This window comes from Nuphar pumila, chromosome 8, assembly GCF_984573655.1.
Source record: "Nuphar pumila chromosome 8, dmNupPumi1.hap1.1, whole genome shotgun sequence".
Classification (NCBI taxonomy): Eukaryota; Viridiplantae; Streptophyta; class Magnoliopsida; order Nymphaeales; family Nymphaeaceae; genus Nuphar; species Nuphar pumila.
This window is the reverse complement of record NC_143256.1, coordinates 124,622,463-124,650,157: the sequence shown is the minus strand read 5'-3', so window position 1 is coordinate 124,650,157 and position 27,695 is coordinate 124,622,463. Positions and strand designations below refer to the sequence as shown.

Below are 27,695 nucleotides of genomic sequence, written 5' to 3'. Positions count from 1 at the left end.
AACCCGATTAAGAATCGGGTCTATAAGGGTGTAATAAGATCCAACCTCAACCTGACCGGAACCGACCCAGTTACACCCTTATTAACGATGAGAAACCATTGTGTGACTTGCGTCACAAGGTAAAAGATCCGGTGTAATCTCAGGGTCCGCTCCTAAGTTTTTTCTACGTGGTAAAGCAGCATTGGTGGAATTGACTCTTGAGTATGATTAGTCTGAATTTATTTGACAACAAAGTAGGGCACCCGCACCAGCTCCTACGGTACATGCTCATGCATCACATTAACCTACTCATTTTCGACGGGGAAGTATAAATACCAGCCTCCGTATTTTGCAATGTAATTTTTTTTGTTTGGTTCCCTTTTTTCGGGTTCGAGATGAGAGAGTTCGAGAGTTGGGGCTTTTGTTAGGTTTTGCTCCTCTCCTTCTCTCCCGCAAGAGAGAGAGAGAGAGAGAGAGAGAGAGAGAGAGAGAGAGACGTCCGTTTCGAAACCCTAATTTCTCGATCTGCTTCTTCCTTCATCCGCACCATCTAACCCTAGTAAGTATGATGATCGGAGAAAACCCGACCTCTTTTATTTGCTTCTTTTGTTTTTGTTTTTCTCCAAGAAATTTGAGTTTTCGTCTCTCCCGGTCGTTTTAGAGGTCCGTCTCCAAGTTCCTTCCTTTCGGATTCGGTTTTAGTCGTTCTGTTTCTTCAATTTCGATTTTCACATGGGTATTTTTCGATTATAGACGAAAGATTTGCTCTTTTTTCTTTGTGGATTTTGTGCTTGTGAGAATTATGTTTTGCTTTTCTTGCCTTTTTAGGGGTATAGTGATCTCCATTATGTTTCATTGTTGTTTGCGGATGAGTATACATGGGTTACGCTATTGATTGGTTGTTTGGAATATCTTTTTTTGTGCGAATGAAAATTTGAAGATTACTAACTGGAGTTGTTCCTTTGTGGGGGGTCATGTATGGATGAATTATATGTTTTGGTACTGGTGAGTTGTCTGCTTCTTGATTTCGTTCTATGCACTTTTTTTTTGTTCTGAATAGTAGGATGGATGTTAAGGTTGAGCGGGAATATGGTTGGATTGCATCCGTTAAAATTTAATGGAGAAAACTTGTTTACTTTTGTATTTTGCAGTTCTCTTTTGTCTTTGCTATGTTATGCATGATTGGAAGATTATGCCAAGCACAGGGAGAGTTAGGATTGGTAAACAACTAGTTTCCCAGTAGCTGATTTTGTGATAACTGATAAAATATGTTCAAGAGCACAGTGTATTTATGGTGGTTGTGTGGTATGCTTGTGAATACTCTCTAGCTGGTGATTCAATCTCCTTTTTATTCTTCCTTCATCCTTTTGTGTTATTTGCATCATGCATCATACTACTTTTATCTTGCATAATCTCCAACTTCTTGAATATATGGGAGAAAAAAAGGTCTAGGAGTTTCAAAGAAATGGTTTCAATCCATGTAGTCAAAAGTGCTGACTAGGTAGACGGCTAGGTGTAAGTAAAACCAGAGTTGCCAGTCAAGGAAGCGGGAGCGGGAAGCGGGAAGCGGGAAGCGAGGCACTTTAAAAAAATTTAGGAAGCGGGAAGTGTGGGACGACTTAGAAGCGAACCAGGAATCGTCTCAGAAGCGAACCAGAAGCGAGAGGGAAGCTAGAAAATAAAAATAAAAATAAAAATAAAAATAAAAATAAAAATAAAAATAAAAATAAAAATAAAAATAAAAATAAAAATAAAAATAAAAATAAAAATAAAAAAATGAAAAAAGGGAGGAAGTGCTCTTACCTTTCCATTTTTTGTGCTTTCCAGCACATTTTGGAAGCGCGATGTTCCGTGCTTTCGAAACACGCTTCGAGGAAGCACGCTTCCCCACTCCCTATGGTGCTTCTGGTAACTTTGAGTAAAATGCCTAGGCTTTGTAATTCCTAGGTGGTACCTTAAAAGGTACCAAATTTGGTGACTAGGCACACCCTAGTCAGCTACTAAGCTGCCCTTTCTTAGCAACTAGGGCAGTATTCTGTTATTTTTGTATATATATTATGTAATTATATATGTGCATGTGTTTTTGTGATTTATTATGTGAAATGATGAAAACATGTTTTGTTAATTATATACTGTCACATGGGTGCGGGTGAAGCTGCGGCGATGCGACACTTTAAAAAAACTTGGGTGCGGGGGTGCAAGAGGGCAAAAATATAAAAAATTATATATATATATATATATACTTTAAGTTTTAACAGTTAACAAATGTAACACTAATGAAATAAAAAATAATTATCATAATATCATCAAATCAATTCATCGTCATGCATGCAATAAATCAAATTAACAATCTACAATTTTATTCTACATCATAAAAACTAACACCACAATTAAATCAACCTAAATATATTATAGAAACAATCAAATAAGTAAAAAATAGAAAAGAAGTAAATTATACATTATACTAACAAAAGAATCAAACAATGCATAATTACATACCAAAAGTATATCCTACATAATGTATATGATAATGAAGTAATGAATCATAATAATTTTCTGCTTCATCATCAAATGCATCATAAGAAGGAAGACTGGGCTCAGATAAATCCATGTTTGTAATGTTGAAATCACGTTCTCCCTCTAAGTCACACTCTTCTGGGTTTACATCCCAAAATTTGGATGATCCTTGTCTGCATTACTAACCCAATTTGATAATGTTAAATACAAGTATATTTAAATAAAAAATTAAGAAATTGTCAAATAACTAAGAGAGCAATTAGTACATGTATTCATCATTGGTTCACGAAAGTAGTCGAAAATTAGATTTAACATATACTAAATCTTCTGCACGCTTGCTGGTGAGTTTGTTTATCTTCATGTTGTGGATTTAAGAATATGTGCTCTAATTTCTTTCACAACAGGATGCATTAGCAGGTTGAGATAGCAATCTCAATGCAAGACGTTTTAGAAGAGGTGTTTCTGATCCAAATGATGACTACCATGTGATAAGTTCTATATTCTCCTCCTCTCTCGCTAGTAATGTCTGTCTATATAATCTCGAAGATGCAAAATTTTTAAACTCTTATGTGACTTCATTTAGAATATGTGATTCTTGATAAAGTCTTGTCATGCATATATTTATATGCCTTGATAGATCTGGATCTAAATTTTGAGGAGCACCACCAATATTACCTTCTTGCACCTTTTTTTGCATAATATTTTGGATTAAGAGAATGTGTCATGCAATGCAAAGGAGTATTGCTCTTATCCCATCTTCTGACTAAAATTGAATGAATATGGTTAAAAAATTATGAATCATCCAATGCCAGATTTTTTCCTCATGCTTGAAAACTACAACTTGTATTTTTTCCTTCTCACTAAACTTTGTGAAGCATGAGCTCATCCTTATCAACTCCTCTCAATATTTCTCAAATAGGTTGCGTAAATTGAACGAATTATATAACTCTGTCCCAAAACTCATTATCAACATTGAATTTCTTAATTTCTTGAGCCTTGACATCATCATCAACACGATAGAATGTTCAATTCTCATTAGTTATCATGCTAACCAAAGCATTCTTCACTTTCTTGATCATCTTCACCATCATAATGATAAACACAAAATGTGTTTCAACGACCTTCAACAATTTCAGGTCAGAATGCTTATTAAATATAAGCATTAGCATGATGGCGGTTGATAACAAAATTTTTAATGCTTTTGACATTTTTTCTAATTCCTCAATCCATAAACATAGGGCATATGTTGGTGAATTTTCTTCTTCTTTGGGGTTGCAGATGCTCTTGAGGGCCAGATTCAAGCCCTGTGCTACACAGGAAGTCCAAAAAATATGAGGATGCTCACTCTCCAAAATCAATGTTGCACTTTTACAAACTAGAGCGTTGTCTGTGATGATTTGTATTATTTTCTGATTACCCACTTTTTTTATTATTTCTATAAACAACCCTTTCAAATACTCAACATTTTTATATTCTCTAGATGCATCAATTGCTTTCAAGAATACTAAGCCACTAAGCGAAGAAGCAATGTAATTAATTAGTGGACGCCTTTGAATATCTGTCTACCCATCAAAAATAATGGAAACTCTATTTTGTTCTTATGAATATTTTTTAATTTTTAGCAATCTCTCAATATTTGCCCTCTTCTGTAAGAAGTGTGGTTCGTAGTTTTTCTAAACTTTAAGGTATATAGCCACTCAAATTACAATTTGTCAAAGAAGTAACTAAATCCTTCCAATAAGGATTTTTAGCTGCATTAAATAGTAGTGAACTAGAATAAAAATACCTCCTTACTTTTTTATCCATCTTCGCCCTTCCATATGTATTGAATGCTGATTGTATCGTTCATCTTCCTCTACCTCCTACAACCACTTTTTTTTTTTATTATCTTCTTGGTGACTTAAAAATGGTATACTAATTGCAGAAGCATCATTCATTGTCTTCCTCTTATCATATTTATCTTGTGTTTTTTGTATTGTCTTCGCATTGCCTCATCAACTTTTCTGCATCCTGAAATGTCATATCCTAGTATCTTCAACAAATGAGCCTTAACTCTTGTGTAAGACCCAACAAAATCTTTTTTACAAAGCTTGCATCGAAATCTCTTGTTTCCACCACCTCCTTCAGTTTTTGCAAGCTTATCTACTGTTAAAATGTATTTTCTATATATATTTATATATAGAGATAGATAGATACATATACATATATATTTCATATGGATCTATCTATATAAAATATATATGTATATGTATCTATCTATCTCTATATAAATATATATTAATACCCGATAAGGGTAAATCCGTCTTTTCCTTCTATTTTACACATATTCTTATTCTTGAATATGTATGTAATTTTTCCTTTTTCTTTTCTTTATTTTCCTTTATTTTTTCTTTTTTTAGTTCTTTTGGCTTTTAGCCATGGAGGGGCCCACCTCATGTAAACGTTGGGCCCCTTAAGATGATCGTTGGAGGGGCTCCAACTTTCACATGTGGGAGCCCCTCCAATGGCTTTTGTAAAGCTCTCCTTTGTGGTTCAATAAAGTGATTCTATTTTTATTTTGTGCATTTGTATCTTTGCCTTTATGCACTTGTGTGAAGTGTTCATTTGTGCCTTTCTGCACACATATCACATCAAGGATATTGTGCTTTTGTTCACATAGTCTTATTGTAGACATTTTCACATGGTATCAAAGCGAGGTCGATGAAATAATAGCTCGTGTTTTGCCATACTTTTGCGGTTGCCTTGAAAAGCGTGCACTTTTCTCAATCTTTCCTTTTTTGGCGTAGAAAGCTCTTGCAATCCACTTCTAAGTGCAATACATCTCTTCAAGTGAGCTTAAAAGACCCTTTGTGGTAAGAGTCTCTAGTCATGAAGTTTTATTTCTCTCTCGTAAACTTCTTCATGGGGAAAAAAGATTTTCACTTTTCGCTTGGCTTTAAGCTTAATGGGTCAAACTATCATGTTTGGGCCGAAAATATGGAAGCTCATATTAAACGGAAAGGCCTTTGGAGCTATGTCAAAGGTACTATCCCCGAATCCGAACCTAAAATCACCAATATTGAAAAAGGTGAGATTAAGGTTCTTGATGGGGAAGAAAGAGAAAAAGCTTTTGAAGAGTACAACAAGAAACATGAAGAATAGGAAATGAAGAATTATAAAATCCTTTCATGGATTTTCTCTTCGGTTGAAACTCAAATCAATGCAAATATTTTTAAGTTTAAGAAGGCATCTCAAGTATCGGAATATCTTGAAAGGATGTACACTTCATGGGATTTTTCCCACAAATATTATCTTCAAAAAAGGGCTTTGACCCTTCAACAAGGCGAATTGACTATTAGGATTTTGCCGAATTATCTTCTATTTGGGATGAACTTGCTATGCTTGAACCAAAATGGAGTGGAGAAGCCATTGAGCTTCGACACAAGCAACTAGAAGAATATTGGTTTTTCAATTTTTTAAATGGGCTTAGACCCGAGTTTGAACAAATACAATCCTCTCTTCTATCCTCCTTCATTTCTCCACCACTTGAAGATGTTATTACTAAATTAAGTGGAGAATAAACTCGTTTGAGCATGAGCAAGACCAATCCAAGTGTTCTTGTCATACCTTCGAACCAAGAAGAAAATGAAGGAGCTTATGTTGTTTCTAGACCGGGGAACAACGTGAAAGCATATAAAACTCCTCATTTTAAAAATCAAAATCAATGAGTTAGAGAAAATGGTGGTTAAAATGGAAGATATCAAGGAAAAGACTATAGTAAAATTATGTCATTTTTGTAAAGAACCTAAACATATCAAACCGGTATGTCCAAAATGGAAGAAGATGGTGTCTATGTCCACCACATTTCAACCACATAAGGAAGATGATCCATCCACCTCCGGAAACGAAGTTATTTCTCTAAATCAAATCGTGGAAGCTTTACAACCTCTTTCAAAGGATCTACCTCCGAGGCCGCCATGTCAACATTCTCTCCTCCTGATAAGACTACTTGGCTTTTAGATTCAGGTGCCTCATTTTATGTCTCCAAATATTTTTTCTCTTTCCGAATATTAAAAAAATATATCTCTATCTTTTGTTTCAACTGCGGATGACCTCTTGAAATTAAAGGAATTGGAAACTTTGAAAAAACAGTCTTTTTATTCTCAAAATTAGATTTATTCAAAATTAAATTTAAATTTGCTTTTCGTCTCTCAACTTTCGGACGATGGATGTGACATAAAATTCTCATCTAATAAATGTTGGATACAGGATTGCTTGTTCAGAAAGTTGATTGGGGAAGACTCTAAGAAGGGAGATCTATATTACGTGGACTCTCTTCAAATACCAAAGAACTATTTTTGTAATGTTGCCCAACACAAGGATATAAATGTTTGACACAAAAAACTTTGCTTCCCAATGCCACCAAACTTTTTTATTTACATTTTGTAAAAGCAATCTCACTTGTAATGATTGTATACTTGAAAAAATGAGAAGTTTGCCTTTTGAACAAAGATCTATGTTTACAACCAAATTTTTTGAACTTGTTCATTCAGACGTATGGGGATCGGCACCTGTTGTATCAAAAGAAGGGTTTGCATATTATGTTATTTTTGTTGATGATTACTCTAGATATTGTTAGATATACTTTCTTAAACACAAACATGAGGTTTTTGCATCATTTAAAACTCATCACCTGATGATTAAAAATCAATTTAATGGGAACTTAAAGATTCTTAGGACCGATTCTAGAGGTGAATATTTTTCAAATGAATTCAAAAGTTATCTTGAAAATTATAGAATTGTTCATCAAAAATCTTGTCCTAAAACACCTTAACAAAATGGGTTAGTTGAAAGAAAACATAGGCATATTATTGAAACCACTAGAACATTACTTATCTCTCAAAATATTTCAAAAAGATTTTGGGCCGAGGTGGCTCTTGCATCTGTTTATCTCATAATTCGATTTTCATCCAAAAATTTAAATAAAATTTCACCTTTTGAAATGTTATATCAAAGGGAACCTGACTATAATAGGTTGAGAATTTTTGGATGTAAATGTTTTGTTCTAATGGATAAAAATGACAAACTTTCACCAAAAGTCATTCTTTGTGCATTTCTTGGATATTTTGAAACCCCAAAAGGGTTTTGATGCTATGATATTAAAAATGATAAATTATATGTTTCTAGGAATGTGACTTTCTTGGAAAATGTTAGTGGTTTCGAAAAATGTGAATCTCACGAAGAAAATGTGGACTACTCTTTCTTGTTTGACTTATTGTCTATGAATGATGATATTTCTAGTGATGATGAAATTGTGTACTATGTCACACGGACTCGGCTAAAGGGTTGCCGCACCCGCGTCGACACGCACGGACTCGGGTGCGGACTCGGGTGCGGCTTAGGACTCGGCCCGGACTCGGTCAACGTCGAGTCGGACTCGGTCAACGAGTCCGGGCTGAGTCCGTCCTCATTTTGGACTCGGTCAACATTGATCGAGTCCAAAATTGTCCATTTCAAGTTTTAAATTATGTTTTGGATCCGGGTCGGGTCTGGTCCAAACCCGACCCAGATCCAAAATTTTTTGGCAGCCGGACCCGAAAAGGGGTTTATCGACAGGGAGAGGGGCTTACCCTCTCGATTTTGCCTCTCCCCCTCAGCCCCTGCAGCTTTCTCCTGCACCCACGCCGGCGATCCGAACTCCGGCGACAGGCAGCCACCGTCTCCCCCTCCGTCAGGTATGTCGACCCTCCTGCACCCTCTGCTCGTAGCCTCCCTCCTTGCACCCTTTGCACGCAGAAGAGGGGCTCGGCCCCCCTCCCTGCACCCTCTGCTCGCAGGGGAGGGGCTCGGCCCCCCTCCCTGCACCCTCTGCTCGCAGGGGAGGGGCTCACCCCCCTCCCTGCACCCTCTGCTTGCAGAGGAGGGGCTCGGCCCCCCTCCCTGCACCCTTTGCACGCAGAAGAGGGGCTCGGCCCCCCTCCCTGCACCCTCTGCTCGTAGGGGAGGGGCTCGGACCCCCTCCCTGCACCCTCTGCTCGCAGGGGAGGGGCTCGGCCCCTCCCTGCACCCTCTGCTCGCAGAGGAGGGGCTCGGCCCCCTCCCTGCACCCTCTGCTCGCAGAAGAGGGGCTCGGCCCCCTCCCTGCACCCTCTGCTCGCAGAAGAGGGGCTCGGCCCCCCTCCCTGCACCCTCTACTCGCAGGGGAGGGGCTCGGCCCGCCTCCCTGCACCCTCGGCTATATATATAATATTTAAAATATATATATATATATATAGCCGAGTCCTCGTGTCCAATTTTTTTGGAATTGCGCTGCACCCGTGTCGCACCCGCACCCGCACCCGCACCCATGTGACACAGATTGTGTATAATAGTGATAATGAACTAGAAGAAAATGACAACTCTTCTCATCCATCAACCAATCATCATATTGAAGAAAGGACATCTAGTGATCCTATCACTTATACTCATAGAGCTTGTCTTAGTGGTATTCACTCATATGTGAAACTTAAATTTTTTGAAGAAGCCAAGAAGAGCGTCCAATGGAAAGAAGCTATGGATAATAAACTTAGAGCTCTTTAGAAAGCTAAAACATGGAAACTTCAAAATATTCCTAGCGGTAATAAAACTATAGGATTTAGATGGGTTTTCAAGGTCAAGACTAAGAGTGATGGATCTCTTGAAAGGTATAAAGCCCGTCTAGTTGCCAAATGATATAGTCAAGAATATGGAATCGATTATGATGAGATACTTGCCCCCTTGCACGTATGGTTACTGTTAGATGTCTGATTACCATTGCCTCAATTAAGAAATGAAACATTTATCAAATGGATGTTAAAAATGCCTTTTTAAATGGTGATCTTAATGAAGAAGTCTATATGGATGCTCCCTCGGGTATGGAGATTCCTAAGGATAAAATACTTTGTCTACGTAAAGCTTTTTATGGTTTGAAACAAGCCCCCAAGACTTGGTACGATAGATTTAATAATGTAATGTTGAAAAATGGTTTTTCATCATGTTTCAATAACACAACTTTGTTTGTCGAAAAATCCAATGCAGGAATAGTAATTTTATTGTTATATGTTGATGATATGCTAATAACCAGTGATGATACTAAAGGAATTAAGAGCATAAAATCTATATTAAAAGATAAATTTGAAATGTCCGACATGGGATTCCTAACGTATTTTTTAGGCATCGAAGTTGCCTATTCTCATAGAGGTTATTTTTTAGCTCAAACTAAACTTGCATTTGAGATTATTGACATGTCAGGAATTACAAATGATAAAATTTGTGAAACTCCTAAGGTAGTTAGTACAAAAATGAAAATCGATGATGAGATTCTTCTAAAAGATCTCACCCCTTACAGGCAACTTGTTGGATCTATAATGTATCTTAGTATTACTAGACCTGATATTTCACATGCTATTCATATTGCAAGCCAATTTCAACATGTGCCTATATCTGTTCATATGAGTGCAATTCTCCGGATCATCAAATATATAAAAGGATCATTGAATCATGAAGTATTTCTATCTTCTTCTTCCGAATTAAATTTATTAGCTTATACTGACTCTGATTGGGGAGGTGACTCAAATAACCGTCACTCTACCGCTGACTTTTGTATGTTTTTAGGAGACTCATTAATCTCTTGGAGATGCAAGAAGCAACAGAAGGTATCATTATCATCTACTGAATCAGAATATCGAGTCATGACAACTGCTAACATGAAAATTGTTTGGATTCGGCAATTGTTGGAAGATATGGGAGTACATATTTAAGGGCCACCGAAGTTGTGTTGTGATAATAAAAGTGCAATCTATATTGTAAAAAATCACACGTTTCATGAGCGCACAAAGCATATTGAGATGGACTGCCTATGTTAGAGAAGAATATCTGAAAAGAGTTATAGATCTTCCCTATGTAACATCCGAATATCAATTGACGGACTTCTACACCAAGGCACTATCTATGTCACATGGGTGCGGGTGCGGGTGCGACACGGGTGCGGCGCAATTTCAAAATTTTTGGACACGGGGACTCGGCTATATATATATTAAAATATATATATATATATATAAGACTCGGTCAAAGTTGTGCCCATTAGGGGACATGTGATGAGTTGTGAAGGCATTCTGTACACTTTCTTCATACAGGAATAATTCACTTTTGGGCACTTTCTTCATACACTGTAATAATTCACTTTCTTCATACAGGAAAAAACCACAAAAACTTGAGTTGTGCCCATTCTGTACTTAAAACTTGAAAGTGTACAGGTTTTTTAGTTGTGATGGGTTTTTTTCCTTACAGCTGTAGCCCAGAAAATTTAAAAAAAAATCAAAAAAAAAAAAATTCCGAAAATGGACCAAAATGACCCTGAGTGCGTTGACCACACCCAGGGTCGGGTTGACCGAGTCCGAGCCGCACCCGTGTCCGCACTCGTGTCGACACGGGTGCGGTGACCTTGGAGCCGAGTCCGTGTGACATAGGGCACTATGTTGTCCCAGTTCAACTTTCTCCTTGGCAAACTTTCGGTCATTACACCCTAAGTTTGAGGGGGGGGTGTTAAAATGTATTTTCTATATATATTTATATATATATATATAAAGAGATACATATACATATATATATATATATATGTATCTATCTACTCATATATATATATATTAATACTTGATAAGGGTAAATCTGTCTTTTTCTTCTTCTATTTTACGCATATTCTTATGCTTGAATATGTATGTAACTTTTCCTTTTTCTTTTCTTTATTTTCCTTTTTTTTATTTTTTAGTTCTTTTGGCTTTTAGCCATGGAGGGGCCCACCTCATGTGAACGTTGGCCCCCTCCAATGGTCAATAAGATGACCGTCGGAGGGGCTCCAACATTCATATGTGGGAGCCCCTCCAATGGCTCTCTCTCTAGTATCTATAAATAGGGGACTTTTGCTTCATTATGAAGTAAGCTTTTGTAAAGCTCTCCTTTGTGGTTCAATAAAGAGATTCTATTTTTATTTTGTGCATTTGTATCCGTGCACTTGTGTGAAGTGTTCAGTTGTGCCTTTGTGCACATGTATCACATCAAGGATATTGTGCCTTTGTGCACGTAGTCTTACTGTAGACATTTTCACAATCTACGTGTGCCCATAGTGGCCCTCCATCATCCCATGTTGCTAAAGAACTTGAATCAACATTCCCACTACAACAACGAGCAACACTAGCATCAGAACTCACATGTGGGGTTGAGGATGACGCAAGTCTTTTTCCTTTATCCGTCATTTTTGTTTTGAAAACAAAAAATATGTTATATTAAAATCAATTATGCACTCAATCAAGATTGATAATATTGAGTGCAAGGTTAATAACATATATAATAAGTTCTAAAAAATATAGTAGTACGTATAAATAAATACTGAAAGATATGAGAAAAATATATAATAATAACATTAATGCAAAGTGGACACTCCTAAGCATGGGATTATAAAAAATATATATAAGTGCAGACATATTTTTTCACTTAACTTGAACTACAAATATATTCTTCATAGTCTATTTAGTGGAAAACATGCATTAAATTAGGTATCTTTAGTTTTATGTTTAAATGAGTTTCTAAAGAGATCCAATTAAAATTAACAGTCTATATTGCTGCAAAACTTTGTGATAAAAATAAAAATTTTTGGTTGAATTAATTCGATATCAAAACATATTTTCTAGTAACAAGCCATGATAAACACTTCTACAATACATGCATGTTCGGATTTAGGAAAAACACCAACAACTATGCTTTCTTTTTTAATTGATGTGTGTGCATGTCACAAATATCATCCACATTTTGAAAATCTTGCGATAAACTAGTGATATTTTCAAATGACAATATTATAACAAAAAATACTATTTATTATTTTTAAAATATTATCTATTTCTTGTTAAATTTATTCAGTCCAAAGCATGTTGCTTAGTGAGTAAGCAATTATAAACATATCTACAGGTTTGGATTAAGCATTAAACACATGTAAATAAGAGTTTTAAAGAAATCCGATATATATATATATATATATATATGAGAATTGAACATATTAGGTCTCATTTCTCGTTTTGCCCCATTCTGCCCCATAGTTTTGAAGTGTTCTTATGATAGATCTGAACCATTAGATGTGTTAGTGAGAATCGACTCTTGGATCATGATTTTTTGATGAAAAAATATGTTTTTATGAGCAAAAAAAAACTGATACCTTCATACTTCATAGCCATTGATTTTGATTCTTAAATCACTGGAAAAACCTGTATACAGGTCAGATTCCGGTAATCCGAAAGCTGGTTCCCACTAAACAGAACCTATATATCACATCTGTGGTGCTGAATGTGAGAAAAACACCAAAAAACTGTGATTTTGAGCTGAGAACAAGTGGGCAGAACCAGCGTATTACGGGGGGAGAGAGATTGAGAGACGAGGGGAGAGAGAGATTGAGAGACGAGGGGAGATTAAAGGAGAGAATGAGAGATAGAATACGTATCAGACTTTGGTGGTAGCTTGAGGTCATGGTCGGGAGACGGGTCGCAGCGTCGGGGTCGGGAGGATTAGGGCAAATTTTTTTTGTAAAGTCCAAAAGTTGGACATATATGACCCTGGGTGCATTGACCGCACCCGCACGGGCACCTGGTTGGCCGAATCCCTGTGACATATATTATATATGTGTGTGTGTTACTTTGCTTTTGGAATTTTTTTCTGTGAAACGTTAAAACCATGCACAGTTAATTTTAATTGACTATGTTTTTTATATGTGTATGCTACTTTGTTTTTAATGAATTTTTCTATTAAAGGCTCAAAGTGAGATATATATGTAATTTTTATTTGTATATACATGTGAAATTCTGTGATTTTTTCTATAAAAGCCTAGAAGCATGTTTAGTATTAGTGTATTACTGATTATGTAATATGTTGTTTACATATGTGTGTGTTACTGTGTTTCTGTGATTTTTTATGCAAAAGGCTAAAAGTATGATTTTTTTTTGTGTATATATATATATATGTTTATGCTATGAATATAGCTGTTTATGCTATGTGAATGGCTGAAGGCACATTTTGTTGATTATTCTGAATATGTAATGAATAGTTGAATATATATATATATATATATGTGTGTGTGTGTGTGTGTGTGTGTGTGTGTACAGTTTTATATACATATACTGGTTATATATATTTTGTGAAATCACGTGTAATTTTGTACTTGCGGGATGAAAATATCTTATTACAAATAAACATATTTTTATGTATATTTTGTATACTTTTTTATTTTTTAATTGGGGTATCGACTAGTCTTTTTAGGGGTCTACCGACCATGCACCACCTAGCACTTTTGACTACATAGGTTTCATTTGTAGTTGGCAGAACTGAATAACTTCATTTTTTTTATTTAGAAGAAGGTTTCCTTTTAACTTCTTTGTTGACACCGTTAATTTTCTGTACCCTCCTGTTTGAGGTTTAAAAAGGAATGTTTTTCCTGACAATAAGTTGAGTGGAAAACAACAGTTTTTAAAGGCACGAGGCATAAGAGGTATTTTTCACCAATATGAATGAGGCGTTAAGCCTCAATATTTTTTAAGATACTAAATTAAAGCGTATAAAAAATGTGCAACCACTAAAATGGTTAATGCATTTAATTACAAATTGTAAATAAATAACAATTGAAATTTCTTCACCACACTCCATGTTGATCTTTCCTATTTTTATCATTAGAATTCTCTTTGCTTCTTTTCATTTTTTACCACGATTGCTTGAGAGGCCCACACCTCATATAGGGGCTTAGGCCTCCTTAGGGCAGAGGTGTAAAACTCACTCCCTTGCAAGAGCCCTAAGCTTCAAGGCTTACGATGTGTGGAGGCTTGTGCACATCTTTAATGCCTCTACAAACACGTTTAAAAATAGTGGACAATGATGATAAGGCCAGAGATAATTGGAGAATAGAGAAGAGAAAATTGCTATGCAATTACTTTCTCAAAAGTACGGCCTAGTGGAAGCTATGTCACCTGGGTACGGGTGCGGGTACGGGCATGGAGGGTACGACATGGCAATTCCAAAAAATGTGGTTATGGGGACACGGCTAAATATATACTGAAAAATATATATTATAAATCTAAAATATATACTGAAAATATATATTATATATCTAAAATATATATTATATATTGAAAATATATAATATAATGTATTGTCCAGGTACCAGTACCCATGTTGACACGGGTACGGCACCCAAAGTGACCTGTCGTGGAATCATAGTGTGGAAGTTTATTATGCTGTATAATGTTGGATTCATCAACTCATGTAAACTTTTTAGGATTTATTTACTGGTCTCTACAATTGAACACAGATGTCTGCTCCTTGTAGAAGATACAGTGCACTTTTTTCTTTTTTCTTTTTTTCTGTTGAGCCAAACTATCCACCACATGGAAATCTCCCACCATATTATGATATATGTTTATTGTCGTTATAGTTTTTGAGTTTCTAAGAAGACTAAGATTGATGATTTCTTGTATGATTGCTAAGAAGCCTTAAATAAGGGAACCATTTGGCTTTGACAATTTAGCTGTGATGTGCATTTGATCAGCTCATTCAGCTTTTCTCTCGATGTATGCAGCTGTTGGGAACCAAAAGGGCCATTGAGAATGTTAGCAGCTTCTCAATTTTCTATTCCTTTGAGAATGAGACCCTTACCTGGATACTGCCATTCTTTGATTTTTGATGAGTGTATTGTTACAATTTTAGTTCTAACTAACCAAATTGATATATCTAGCTATGGCCACCCTGTGTTTGTCTTCTATTTTTTTTCTGTTTTCCCTTCTTTTTTCTTTTGGCCTGTTGTGAACAAAAGCACCATGTGTTCTATAAATGTTTTTGGATGATGGCATGTCTGATGCTTGCCTGGGCTTGCTGGCCAGCTTGAGTAGCATATTTGTTGCCTGGGCTAGATCTATGGTTGGTGTGCATATGATTAGTAGGTATAAGTAGCATGAATCATTATGTAAGTGATTACCACAAATTGTATATTTCTTTCTGAAACATGACCCTTCTACTATACTCTTGTTGCTAATGGTTTTTTCTTGGTGCACACAGACACGTGCAGACACTTGAAATCTGCCCAAAAAAATATTTAATAAAATTGCTAGAATCTGCTAAAATATCTATGCAGTATTTTGTGGGCATAGCCTATGAAGTTCTGTATAGTGTTTTCTCTAGCTATGTCACTAGGATACTCTGACTCACTGTAACTGTATTGATGATTTTTGTGCCAAATTGCCTACAAATAACGATACTGCTTACACTACAGAAGATTTGGAGACTATGATTTTCTTTGAAAATCATTGAGTTGTGATAAAAGTAGCAAGTGAAGGGAAACGTTACATCTTTCCACTACAGGACAAAGGGTTGTGGGCGTGTGTAGGGTGGGATCTATGTCACATGGGTGCGGGTGTGGCGCAATTTCAAAAATTTTGGACACGGGGACTCGGCTATATATATATATACATATATATATATACATATATATATATATATATATATATATATATATATATAAAGACTCGATCAAAGTTGTGCCCATTAGGGGACAGGTGATGAGTTGTGAAGCCTGATTCAGGGTTTTTTTCCTTAAATTCTGTAGCCCAGAAATTTTTTAAAAAAAATCAAAAAATGGGCGACATTGGAGCCGAGTCCGTGTGACAAAGGGTGGGATGTGTTAGGAGAGTTTAAAATTTTATTATATATAACAAAATAAACAGATATGACATTATATATATAAACATACAAGTGACAATTTTTTATATATACCCAATTATATTAATTTAGCTAGTTAAATAATAATGTAAAAACTAACCAATTCTGTTAGAATAAGGTTGACCATCTTTTTGCATTGGATTTCATTAGCATCTTTGCTATCATAGGTTCTACGAATTGATTTTATTGTTCTTAATTGATATATAGTAGTTTTGGCATAATTTATTGTATAATTAAGATATACCACCATTTTTAAGAATACAATTAGATAAGTTTTATTTATTTATATTTTATAATTTAACGGTTCATAATTTTAAATATGATATTTATGATTTTGTCAATTAATCACTATCTATTATTTTGTTGATTATTCATGATTTGCCGAGGAGTTTGCATACTGGTGTTGACCTTTTCTTCCCCAATTAAACACGATTTGCCAAGAATGGCAATCCCGAGATATCACCAAGGATGAGTTCCTCTACTATGCCCCAACTTACCCCTGGGTCATATCTCCTTTTATGCTATTAATGGAAAATTACACAAGGTGTCTGCATCCTTTTTACTGTGTCCATGTAACATAGTTTGTGAGGCTGTGGACTGGAAGGCCTAAATACAGCTTAGAATGGTTCTAGGTTCAATGGCTTCCAATTTTGTAAAGTCAATCTGGGCTAGAGCACCAGGGAATCTTGATGGATCTGTCTGGGTAGCTTGAGCAGGGTTATAGGTGGTCAACAAGGCTACAACAAGCTTGGCCATGTTAATCAGTTGACTGTTCAACCTGTTGTGGCTTCATTCTTCAAGGGCCAGACCTACCCATTGTATGTCTGGCCCTCCCTTATTTTTGTATAACCCTTGATTTATTAGCTGTTTGCAGACAAGTGCAAGAATGCAAAAATAAAATCTGGTCTGCTATTTCTATAATTTATTAAAGGTGCTTACTGATGGACTAGGTATGAGTTGATGTGTATATTAATATAATAAAACAATAAATGAACCAATGTCCATTGATTTTTCAAATTCTAGGCTGTGTTTTCTTAGCAGTTGGCACTCACTCAAGCAAGCAACTTAGTTGTCAAAAGCGCTAGGCGGAGCCTAGGTGAAAGATTCCTAAAAGGCCTAGTCGGGGCCTAGGCAGGACCAAAAGAAAAAATTGAAAAAAGTAGAAATATTATAATAAAATGTTAAATTTAAGTTAGAAACATACTTAATGAAGTGTAAGTGTGAATTTCGATGAAATATGTCACAAACTTCCTACAGTTGCATAACAATGAACATAAACAGAACAATTATGAATAAAGCAAATGTTATAAAGCAAATATAACACAAAAAACAATTATGAATGAAGCAAATGTAATGTAAAAACAAACTAGGGATGAAGCAAATGTAACATAAAACCAGTCAATTATGAATGAAGGAAATATAACATAAAAACAATTTATGAATGAAATAAATATAATATAATATGAAAAAGACAATTAGGAATGACACAAATATATCATAAAATCAGACAACTATAATGAAACAAATATAACATAAAAAATCAATTAATCAACCAAATATAATATAAAAATGAGACAATTAGGAATGAAGCAACTATAACATAAAAAGAGACAATTCCGAATGAATCAAAGATACTACTGCAATGCATGTGTGTGTGTGTGTGTTTGTATGTGAAAAAGCTGACTCATCCTTTACAGATTTATATAATTAATCTGTATATATAAGTGAGCATAAACTAGTGTGTGTATGAAAAAAGATACAGAGAATATATATAGCTGTGAAACAAATACACAGTATGACAGGCTTGACAACAAAATATAGCATCCTAATGTGTATGTATATCTGTTTTCCACACAAATGCACATATTTATATAATTAATTAAATATATAACATATATATAACTGATGGGCAGATTATATAACTGAGAAGCTAATTCTATAACTCACAAACAGATTATATATTATAGAATTATATATATGTATGTATGTATATATAATATATACACCTGTCCAAATACAGAACACACACACACACACACACACACACACACACACACACGAAAAACTGAATCTGAAAAATGGATAAAAGGAAGGAAAAAAAAGAAGAAAAGAAAACGAAGAGAGTGGAGGCGAGAGCTTAGAGGAGGAAGAATAAGAGGAGGAGGAGAAAAAATAACAGTAAAAAAAAGAAAAGGGAAGGGGTAGGAAAAAGGTGGAAAAAAGAGAAGAGACGGTGGAGAAAAAGGAAAAGAGAAAAAGAGATGGTGGAGAAAATGAAGAGGAATGGATAAAAATAATGCAGAAAAGGAAAAAAGTTGCGTACCTCGGGGTGACAGGGCGCTTCTTCTTCTCGCCGACAGAGGGAGAGAGAGAGAGGCATGTAGCCTTCCCCCTTTATATTTGCCCTAAAGGGAAACAACTTGATTATGTTGACCAGGTTTGGACAAGCCCAAACCTGATCAATGCAGTCACATAATTAAAAAAAGGAACACAAATATCACTGGCGCCTAGGCGAGCATAAAGTGCCTCACTGCTCAGACCCCATAAGCCCATGTGTTGGGGCTGCACCTAGGTCACCTAGCCTGCCTATGCTGCGTCTAGGCACCTCCTTTGACAACTAAGGCAAACAATGAGGGGATAAGTGGATCCATGTAAGTGGAGCAGGCAGCTGTTTGATGGACTCCTTAGTGTTTACTGTAATAAAATGAAAATTTAAAAGAAATATGGATTTTCTTGTAGGAGATGGGATCCTTTACACCTATGTCACATAGGTAGGGTGCGGGTGCGGGTGCGAGGGTGAGGGTACGGAAAATGGTCCTGTGAGCACAATGAGGAATGGCCTGACCTTGCCTATTTTTTTTCCTTTAAAATAAATGGGTGACCCATGGTATCACCTGTTCTTTCCTTTCGATAGGATGGGTTGATGGTTGTTTGGCCCATCTGAAAAAGAATCCAGCTAGGCTGGTCCATCATGTTGCACTCCATCAATTGAACCGATGACTATTTGTGTTTAATTCATTATTGAATCAATCCTGTACCAATACCTGCTGTTTAGTAAAAAACGATCAATTATTATTTACTTGTTACTGACAAAGTCTAGACTTGATTCTTCCTTAACCCCTTGTTTCTCCCTAATAGTATCAGAGATCGGGGTCAGTCGATGGGGGAATGAATGCATTCCCTACAAGTAAGCTAAATAACTTATAGTGGATTTTAAAGAATGTAATCTTGATCTAAGTGATTGTTGTACTTGTCATGTGTTCTGGCTGGTTTTTCATAATTTTAAAATATGCAATATAGTTGAAATGCTTGACTGTTCTCTTTGTTGCATGTCATTTTGATTATTGTTGTTGCCATTGATATTTGTTGTTAGTTACTAACTATTCCCTTCAATTTCTTTGCCTAGTTCCTATTGTGGATCAAGTTGCATAACCCAGAAATCTATAAAACATGGCTAAGAAAAAGAATCCTCTTGTATTTCTTGATATATCTGTCAGTGGAGACCCTGCTGAAAAGATGGTATTTGAGGTATGTCTGTAAATGAATATGAATGTTTGACATGTTCAAGCTTTCTTCCTCAAATTTTCTTTTAAACTCTTTAACATTTTTGTTAATACCAATTGCAATGATTTTATTCTGCTATGTGCAGCTCTTTTCAGATGTTGTTCCAAAGACTGCAGAAAACTTTCGAGCACTTTGTACTGGTATATATCAGCATGTTAAAATATTTTTCTCGTTGTTTGGTTTCTTTTGTGGTCTGCTTTCTGCTTATTTCATAGCTATAGAGCTGGCACTTTTTGATAATTCTATTTTGTTGATATTTGCTCTTCTACAAAGACAGTCCATTTCATGAGGTGGTTGAATGTTCATGCTTTAACAGGTGAAAGGGGAATTGGAGCTTCCACTGGAAAAACCTTACATTATAAAGGATCTATTTTTCATCGCATCATTAAAGGGTTTATGGCTCAGGTGAGTCCTTGAACTTATCTGTCCTTGGGTTTTGTGTAAGTTATCTTTGCAATTATTATAGTTTGCATTGGTGGTTCCATATTTTTGTTTCTGATTTTTTTTGACATGTAAACTGTCATCTTTTTGCAGGGTGGTGATTTCTCGAAGCGTGATGGTGCGTCTTTTTTGCTGAAGCAATATAATTTCATTAATTCACATGCTCTTTGTTCTGAAAGTTGCCCTCTGATTCATCAGTTTTCATTTCAGACTTATATCTGTTAGATCCTTCTATAAGCTTGTTAATGTTATTTTCTCTTACAACAAATTTTTGTAAAAGAAGAAATATTATTTTGAATGTGCCAGTTGTGGTCACTAAGTTTGTGTAGTTAAGTCATAAATAATGCAGTGAGAGTATCCACAAACACAAGGTTATTATGCCTTATGCTGAAACATCGTTATAGGTTGCTTGAAATTATATCTTCTTAAAACTTGATCTCTATGATAATGCCAATATTACAATTACATTTCATCCATTGTTTGTATCTCGTTTGATCAGTGTGGAATTGGTAATTTCCTTGTGCCGTCTGTTGTAATATGTTGTCCTCGATACTTTCGTGAAGGCATATCTGCATAGTTGTTTTTGTATATTTCTATCAATATTGATCCTTTTTACTTGTATGTAGAATCATCCTTTTTATTTGATTAGTTGACTGGTTTGCTTTGCTGTTATAAATCTTTAATTGTTGAGTTGTTATATTTTTTAATTTTTTTGTATTTGTGAATTTTACACATTGGGATAGTATGGTATATTAGAATATGTTTGATTCCTTTTCTTGTTTAATATTTTTCAGTCAGTATCACTTACTGCGTACGATAGAGGGACGTGGGTATGGGACATGATGGGCACATGCTTGGTACATGAGGATTGTGTAAAATTAGGATATTGGACATTCTCATGTTTTATTGTTATATACATATGTTACCTATAAACATAAATGCAATATATACATGTTGCAAACTGTTAATATATTAGTAATAAAGTGTGAATGCTAAGTTGAAGCTCTTGAACAACATTTAGAAGGCATTATTAGGTCAAAGGCAAAACTTGTAATATACAACAAAGAGTTGATCTACCGTTGAGGTGCAATGAGCATTTTTTAAGTCAAAATTCTGTGTGTTTGCAATCAAGTCATAGCTTTAATTGAAAGTGAAAAAGATTGAGCATGCAACTTGTGAAGTCCCATGTTGGGACAAAATTTGATGATGATGATGCAACTTGTAAAGTATTCATCTTGTAAACTAACTAATAACTTACCATAGAAACAAAGAAGGCTATGAAGGATATAATAGTCTCTGATGTCATAAAGGCAAAAAAACACAAACCAATGTCTCACTACTCAGCTTTGGAAGAAGGGGGAAAAAAGAAAAATTACTTCCATAAATACAGTGTTCATCACAGTTATCTCACAAATGATGACTCTGCATCTAATTCATGTGAATTGGTTATGCAAATGTCTTGCTGTCCATAAGAGTACTGTAGCTAAATATTTGAAGCTTCTGCTGAAGGTTGTATGTGCATGCATGCGAGTTGTGCATCCTCTGTCTAGGTTGATGGTTTCCTGCTATTTATTTTATTTTTTCCCCGTTGGATAGACATTGCACTACATAATTATGACTTTTGTTGCATTCCTTGGAAATTGGAATGTGGCTGAAATTGTTTGTTTGTGCCTATGTCATCTGGGTACGGGTACAGATACGGAGGGTACGACACGGCAATTCCAAAAATGTGTGTACGGGTACACAGCTATATATATATGTCACATAAATACAAAATAAACTGAATATAATCTAAATATATATGCTGTATCTAAAATATATATTATATACTGAAAATATAAAGTTATAAACTGAAAATCTAATTATAAATTATAAAGTAAATACAAACTTGTGTGTACGGTGGGTAAAATGGCGTGTCCGGATGTCGACACGGGTACAGAGGGCAAAATGGTGTCTGGGTACCATCGGTTTGTGCTCATCTCTTTTCCTTTTTTCTTACTGTCAGACTCTGATGTATTTAACCCATTGATTCATTCAGTATTTTTACTGTATCTCTACGATAATTGTATTAAGTTATGGGCAAAGTTGTATAAGTTTATTTATATGTGCTGCAGGAACTGGTGGGGAGAGTATCTATGGTGGAAAATTTGCTGGTGTGTGCATCTTTTGCTTTTAATTTTTGAACACTTAATCCGGGTATTTGCATTGATCCAGTTTTTCTGCAGATGAGAACTTCAAACTGCATCATGATGGACCTGGTCTCTTGTCTATGGCAAATGCTGGTCGCGACACAAATGGATCTCAATTTTTTATCACCTTTAAGTCTGCACATCATCTTGATGGGTACTTTTTCTTCTCCAATCTATCTATTGGTTTATTATTCAACTTGTTTCATATGTTTTGGTAAAAACTTTTCATATTTAGCTGCTATCTGGAGTGCCTTTTTCTACATCTTATTAGAGTAATATCAAGCCTGGATTATCTCTTCCATTGATTATTATTATTTTGCTTCTAGGATTAACTTAATTTTCTGATTTCATATGGTGTTGATATCTTGTAGTAAACATGTTGTGTTTGGAAAGCTTTTACAAGGCATGGATGTTTTGAAAAAAATTGAACGTGTCGCTACAGATCAAGGGAGGCCAACTATGCCTGTAAAGATCGTTAATTGTGGTGAATACTTGGAAAATAAGACCCAAGGTGCTGCTGCAACAGAGAAAGGTATTAATTTGACATTCTCCTTGAGCCTATGTTTGCATTATCATGGTCCACATTTGTTTATGTTTCGTGCAGATAAGAAAAAATCCAAAAAATCAAAAGCTACAAAAGATTCCTCTTCTGAAGATGATAGTTATGAAGAAAAAGGAAGGGGGAAACGTAGGAGGTCTTACAGAGAGAAACGAAAGAAGAGGAGGAGGAGACACTACTCTTCTGATTCATATAGTTCTGATGATAGTGATTCTGACTCATATTCTTCAGATACTGAATCTGATTCATACACATCTTCATCAGATAATAGCTCTTCCAGTGATGACAGGCATAGGAGGAGAAAGAGATCTTCAAAAAGAGACAGACATAGGCGAGGGAAAAGAAAGAGGGACAGGCGCCGTGAGAAACGCCGAAGGCGGCGTGATAGAAGGTCCAAGCGCAAGTCCAAATGGTCTGTTCTATTTTATATAGCAAATGTCTTTCTACTTTGCAACTAATTTTTCTGACACATTTGTTGCCCGCTATGCTTCTTGATTAATGGAGATTTATTCATCTGTAATGCTGCTTTAGTGATAGTGACTCCGACAGTGAGAGTGCTAGTGGAAGCAGCACAGACAATGAAGCAGATGCTCGAGGTCCTGCTAGAAAAGCCAAGGCGTTATCACAGGCAGCAGATTCACCTCGTGTTCATGGTATGTTCATGTCCTATATAATTCAAACTGTTTCTATATTTGTCCACATAGGTAGTCAACATGCTGGATTAGACAATTATCTGCTATTCTTGGTGGATGCAAAAAGCATTCAGTGCCTGTTTGAGTTGCAATTTTATAACCATAATTTGGACAATCATTGCCTGGGAATTCTGGGATTCTTCAGTGTCATCTGCTTGGTGATCCTGGGCACTCAATTCTGAAGAATCTAAGATTTTGGGAACCACATTTTTTACATGTGGGAGGGGAAATCTTAAAATCCCTCCTGACCCTTCCCATGAAAGATCTGAAGAATCACACACGGAGTTACATTTCAATAAACTTGTGCATGACTTATGATGCTAATCTTTTGAAAAATGCTTAGGACCCATTTGGTTTTAGGATTTTGAATCTGTTGTTATTTTAGATTCTCTGATTGATTCTGTATTCTTGTAATCCTCTTCTTGGAGAATTACCTTGCTCTCAGTTGACTGACTTTTTAACCATGTGCGAAATTCTAGTATAATCAATCAGAGGGTTAGCATAATGGTTTGAATGTTTCTGTTTGCCTATTTGGTGGTGCCACTCTAGTGCCTTCTTCCCTCCCCCCATGTTGCATTTGGTATAACGTGTGGTGCTGTACTATGGGTTGGGTATTTAAATCAACTAGTTGGGTTGGGTATTCAAATCAGCTAATTCTAAATATCCTTTCCACTCATGAGAAAAAATCATTCTAGTTCCAATGATTTGATTCCTAGAATTATCATTTGGTAGTTTGGATTGGTTATGCATGTCACTCCATATGCTTGCAATAGCCCAAGAATCTATTACTGGTTCAAATTGTTATTTTTATCTGAATTCCATATGACTAGCAACTAAGTACTTGCGATAAAAACCCTTGATAGATCATGACAGATTCCATGGTGAATAACTCTGATCGGCATGGCTTCTTTTTGGTAGGAAAGGAGTCTCAATCACCTGTACGAGATAGAGAAATGGAGGTTGACCATCAAAAGAAAGAGGAAGGGAAGGTTACACACGAGAATGTTTCACAAGAGGAGGGGGAATTTTCCCGAGAGAATGGTGAACTAGCAGATAATGGGAATGCTGCGGAAGACAAATTGGAAGTTGAATCTGACAAAGTTGTTGACAGGCGGTCTAATTCAGATGATAACTCAAGCAAATCAAGGTTTTCATCCTTCATTGGATAGTGAAATTTTTAATAGTAGTACTCCTTGTGCGTCTGTATTAGACCATGCTTGTGCATGTTTATGTGCACACATATGCATGCTGTAGAATGTTGATCACCATGTTCTGTCAATACAGGAGCCTAATGCCAAGTCCAAAAAGGAGCATAAGCAAGAGCCCTAGTCACAGCTTGAGTCCCCAAAGAAGTCCCAGGAAGAGTCCACAATCACGAAGTGCGAGTAGGAGTCCAGTGAGACCTGCTAGCCGGGGGAATCGCAGGAGTTATTCAAGAAGTCCAGTGAGGAGCAGGAGCCCTGTGAGAAAAGCTCCTACACCTGCTTCAAACCATGGCAGGAGCTTGTCAAGAAGTGCTTCCCCAGATGGGTCTCCAAAACGCATTAGGAGAGGCCGTGGCTTTAGTGAGCGCTACTCTTATGCACGTAGGTACCGGACTCCTTCACCAGATCGTTCTCCTGTACGTTACCGATACAGAGCTCAAGAGAGGGAGAGGAATAGGTATGCAAGCAATTAACCTCTGTTAGATATGTATGTCATGACATCCCCTCTTGATGTGGAGTTGTTTGTTTACAGGTACTCTAGCTACAGGAGTTATTCTGAGCGTTCACCCCCAAGACGGTATCGAAGCCCACCAAGAGGCAAAACACCTCCCAGGTCCTGTGTGTGTGTGTGTGTGTGGTTCTTTCACCGACACTTTCTTCCCCTCAAGAGTTGTTGAAATAGTAATGATATGGTGCTCTCGGAGCACCTACTCCCACCTAATAGATGCTTCAGATTTTCAATTTTCTTTAACTTTTTTTGTTGATCAGACCCTATAGATATGATCTACAAGCATTATTTAGTAGAAACCAAGCTTTGGATCATGTGATTATAGCATACATGTAGGTTTTTTAAGACCTTTAAAAAATCAACGGCTTACAATGTAGCAAAATTTCATGACTTAAAAAAGCCTATTTTTTTGTCCAAAAAACATGATCTTAAGACTGATTTCTATCAAATAAACTATGTTGAATACATCTATAAGGTGTGATTTAGAAGATGCAACCTACAATTATGATTTCTAGTATGTCATAAGTCATAACTCTTGTTGAATTTGCATGGAGTGTGCACTAGGGTTCTTTCAATAGTTTTATGAATGCCATCATCGTTTAAGAATTAGGGGCAAAGAACTTGGTGAATGTGCTAATATATCCCTCAAAATCCATTGACATTAATATTAGACACATGAGCATGTGTGGGGTTTGTGTGATGCTGGAAATTGGTGGTGTTGGTGTTGGCATCTACCTTACAGGTTTCCAGCCTCACCATTGCTGAAAATTGTTTGATTCCCTCAACTTGTCTAGAGTTTTTATGTCTAAGAATCCTCTTTGTCACAGTTTGCATACAGAATGTGCTTGCCACTCTTTGCAAACTAAATTTTTTGGTTATGAACATTTAGATTTAAACAGAGAACCCACACCACAGGCATACTCCACTTGGCTAGGGTTCATATACAATTGTCCGTGGCTTGCATCAACATGAGCTTTGTGTGAAAGGAGGAGAACTTTGGTAGTTTCCTTTCATTGCAAGGTTGGACGCTGGAAAAGCAGGTGCCAACTTCTGGCAGTCACCAATCAACCTTATTTCTGCCATTGCTGCTGAGATGTCATGGTCCAATCATCTTATTGTTTTATATGAGCAACATACAACAGTTTGCTGCTTGCTTGCACCGATCTTTTTGAAACCACTCTTTTTGTGCCATGTACTGCACTACTTGTAGCAGTATATAGATTGTGTGGCTATTGGTTGTGATGTTTCATCTCCTGCATGTTTATTTTCCTCGTGCAGATACAGGAGCAGGAGGAGCCGAAGCCGGAGTAGGAGTCCTGTGGGTTATCGCGGTCGTGCCAAGGACCACAGCCGGAGTCCTGTTCGGTGCCGCAGTCCAATAGATGAACGGCCTGCCTTGAGTGATAGGCTGCGATCCCGTCTTGGTGCTAGAGGTGGGAGCCATCCTTCAGACAAGGGGAGATCGGTTTCAAGGAGCAGGAGCATGTCTGCATCAGGATCATCTCCGGATGCAAGGCCACACAGCCGTGATAGCAAGGGGAAGTCTAGGTCTCCACCATCCAGAAATATCCGATCTCCCAGCCGTTCTAGATCAAGCTCTCCTGCCAGAAACAAGGGCTTGGTTTCTTATGGCGATGGAAGTCCGGATAATGGGGCCAGGTAGTTTTAGTGAGTTTGAGAAGCTATTTGGTGACAATTTCAGATACCTTTAGCTTTTTCTCCGGCTTTATTTTGCGAGTAGTTCTGTAGAGTAGGTAGCTTGTATTGCCTTCCCCTTTTCTCCTACTCTCTTCTTTCTGAACTCTCGTTAGAATGTAGATAGACCCATATTAAGAAAACCTTTTGTGGGTTTTACTTTTCCAGTGAGTACTTTGGTCTTCCTCTTTTAGGGGGCGCTGTTTGTAGCATTTCCTCCCTGAAGTAGAGAAATTGATCAGTGAATGCTACATTGTCTGTTGTCCTGACTCCCTTCCTTCTGAAGGGAGACGGAGAAAAGTTTGCAGGGTTTCTTTTTCGTTTCAAATATCGAAATATGAAGTTCTACAAGAGTTTGGATTGTTGGGACAAAGACATCTTACAGAACGACTTAAATCGAAAAAGTCTGTCTAAAACGTGAATAGTTCAATCATATGTTTGGCCTCCGCAAAGTAATATAAACAAAAATGATGCATGGATATGATGAGGGTGAAATGAAACCCTCTCGAGGGAGACTACGATTTTGGGAAAATATTAGAGAAAAGTACCTCTAGGCTCTGCCTTGGAGCCTTGAATCGAAGATGTGTGCGGTTTCCCCAGTGATCT

At 36.5% G+C, this 27,695-nt stretch overlaps 1 protein-coding gene across 1 annotated transcript; it reads left to right on the top strand.

Moving 5' to 3' along the window:
• Positions 1-339: 339 nt before the first annotated feature.
• LOC149830597 (uncharacterized) lies at positions 340-27,256 on the top strand. Its single transcript, XM_090016626.1, has 14 exons — positions 340-538; positions 19,643-19,764; positions 19,886-19,940; positions 20,117-20,205; positions 20,335-20,359; positions 22,356-22,394; positions 22,467-22,584; positions 22,802-22,962; positions 23,035-23,401; positions 23,521-23,642; positions 24,600-24,828; positions 24,966-25,343; positions 25,419-25,499; positions 26,673-27,256. The coding sequence occupies exons 2-14, from the start codon at positions 19,687-19,689 to the stop codon at positions 27,055-27,057; spliced, it is 2,127 nt and encodes a 708-aa protein (XP_089872752.1). The 5' UTR covers positions 340-538; positions 19,643-19,686; the 3' UTR covers positions 27,058-27,256.
• The last annotated feature ends 439 nt before the right edge of the window (positions 27,257-27,695 follow it).

Bases quoted from the DNA above. Each gene is read 5' to 3' on its own strand.
- LOC149830597 (XM_090016626.1), top strand. From the start codon at position 19,687: ATGGCTAAGAAAAAGAATCCTCTTGTATTTCTTGATATATCTGTCAGT. The intron at 23,402-23,520 runs GTCTGTTCTATT...ATGCTGCTTTAG, and splicing joins TCCAAGCGCAAGTCCAAATG to TGATAGTGACTCCGACAGTG. The intron at 24,829-24,965 runs GTTTTCATCCTT...CTGTCAATACAG, and splicing joins GATAACTCAAGCAAATCAAG to GAGCCTAATGCCAAGTCCAA.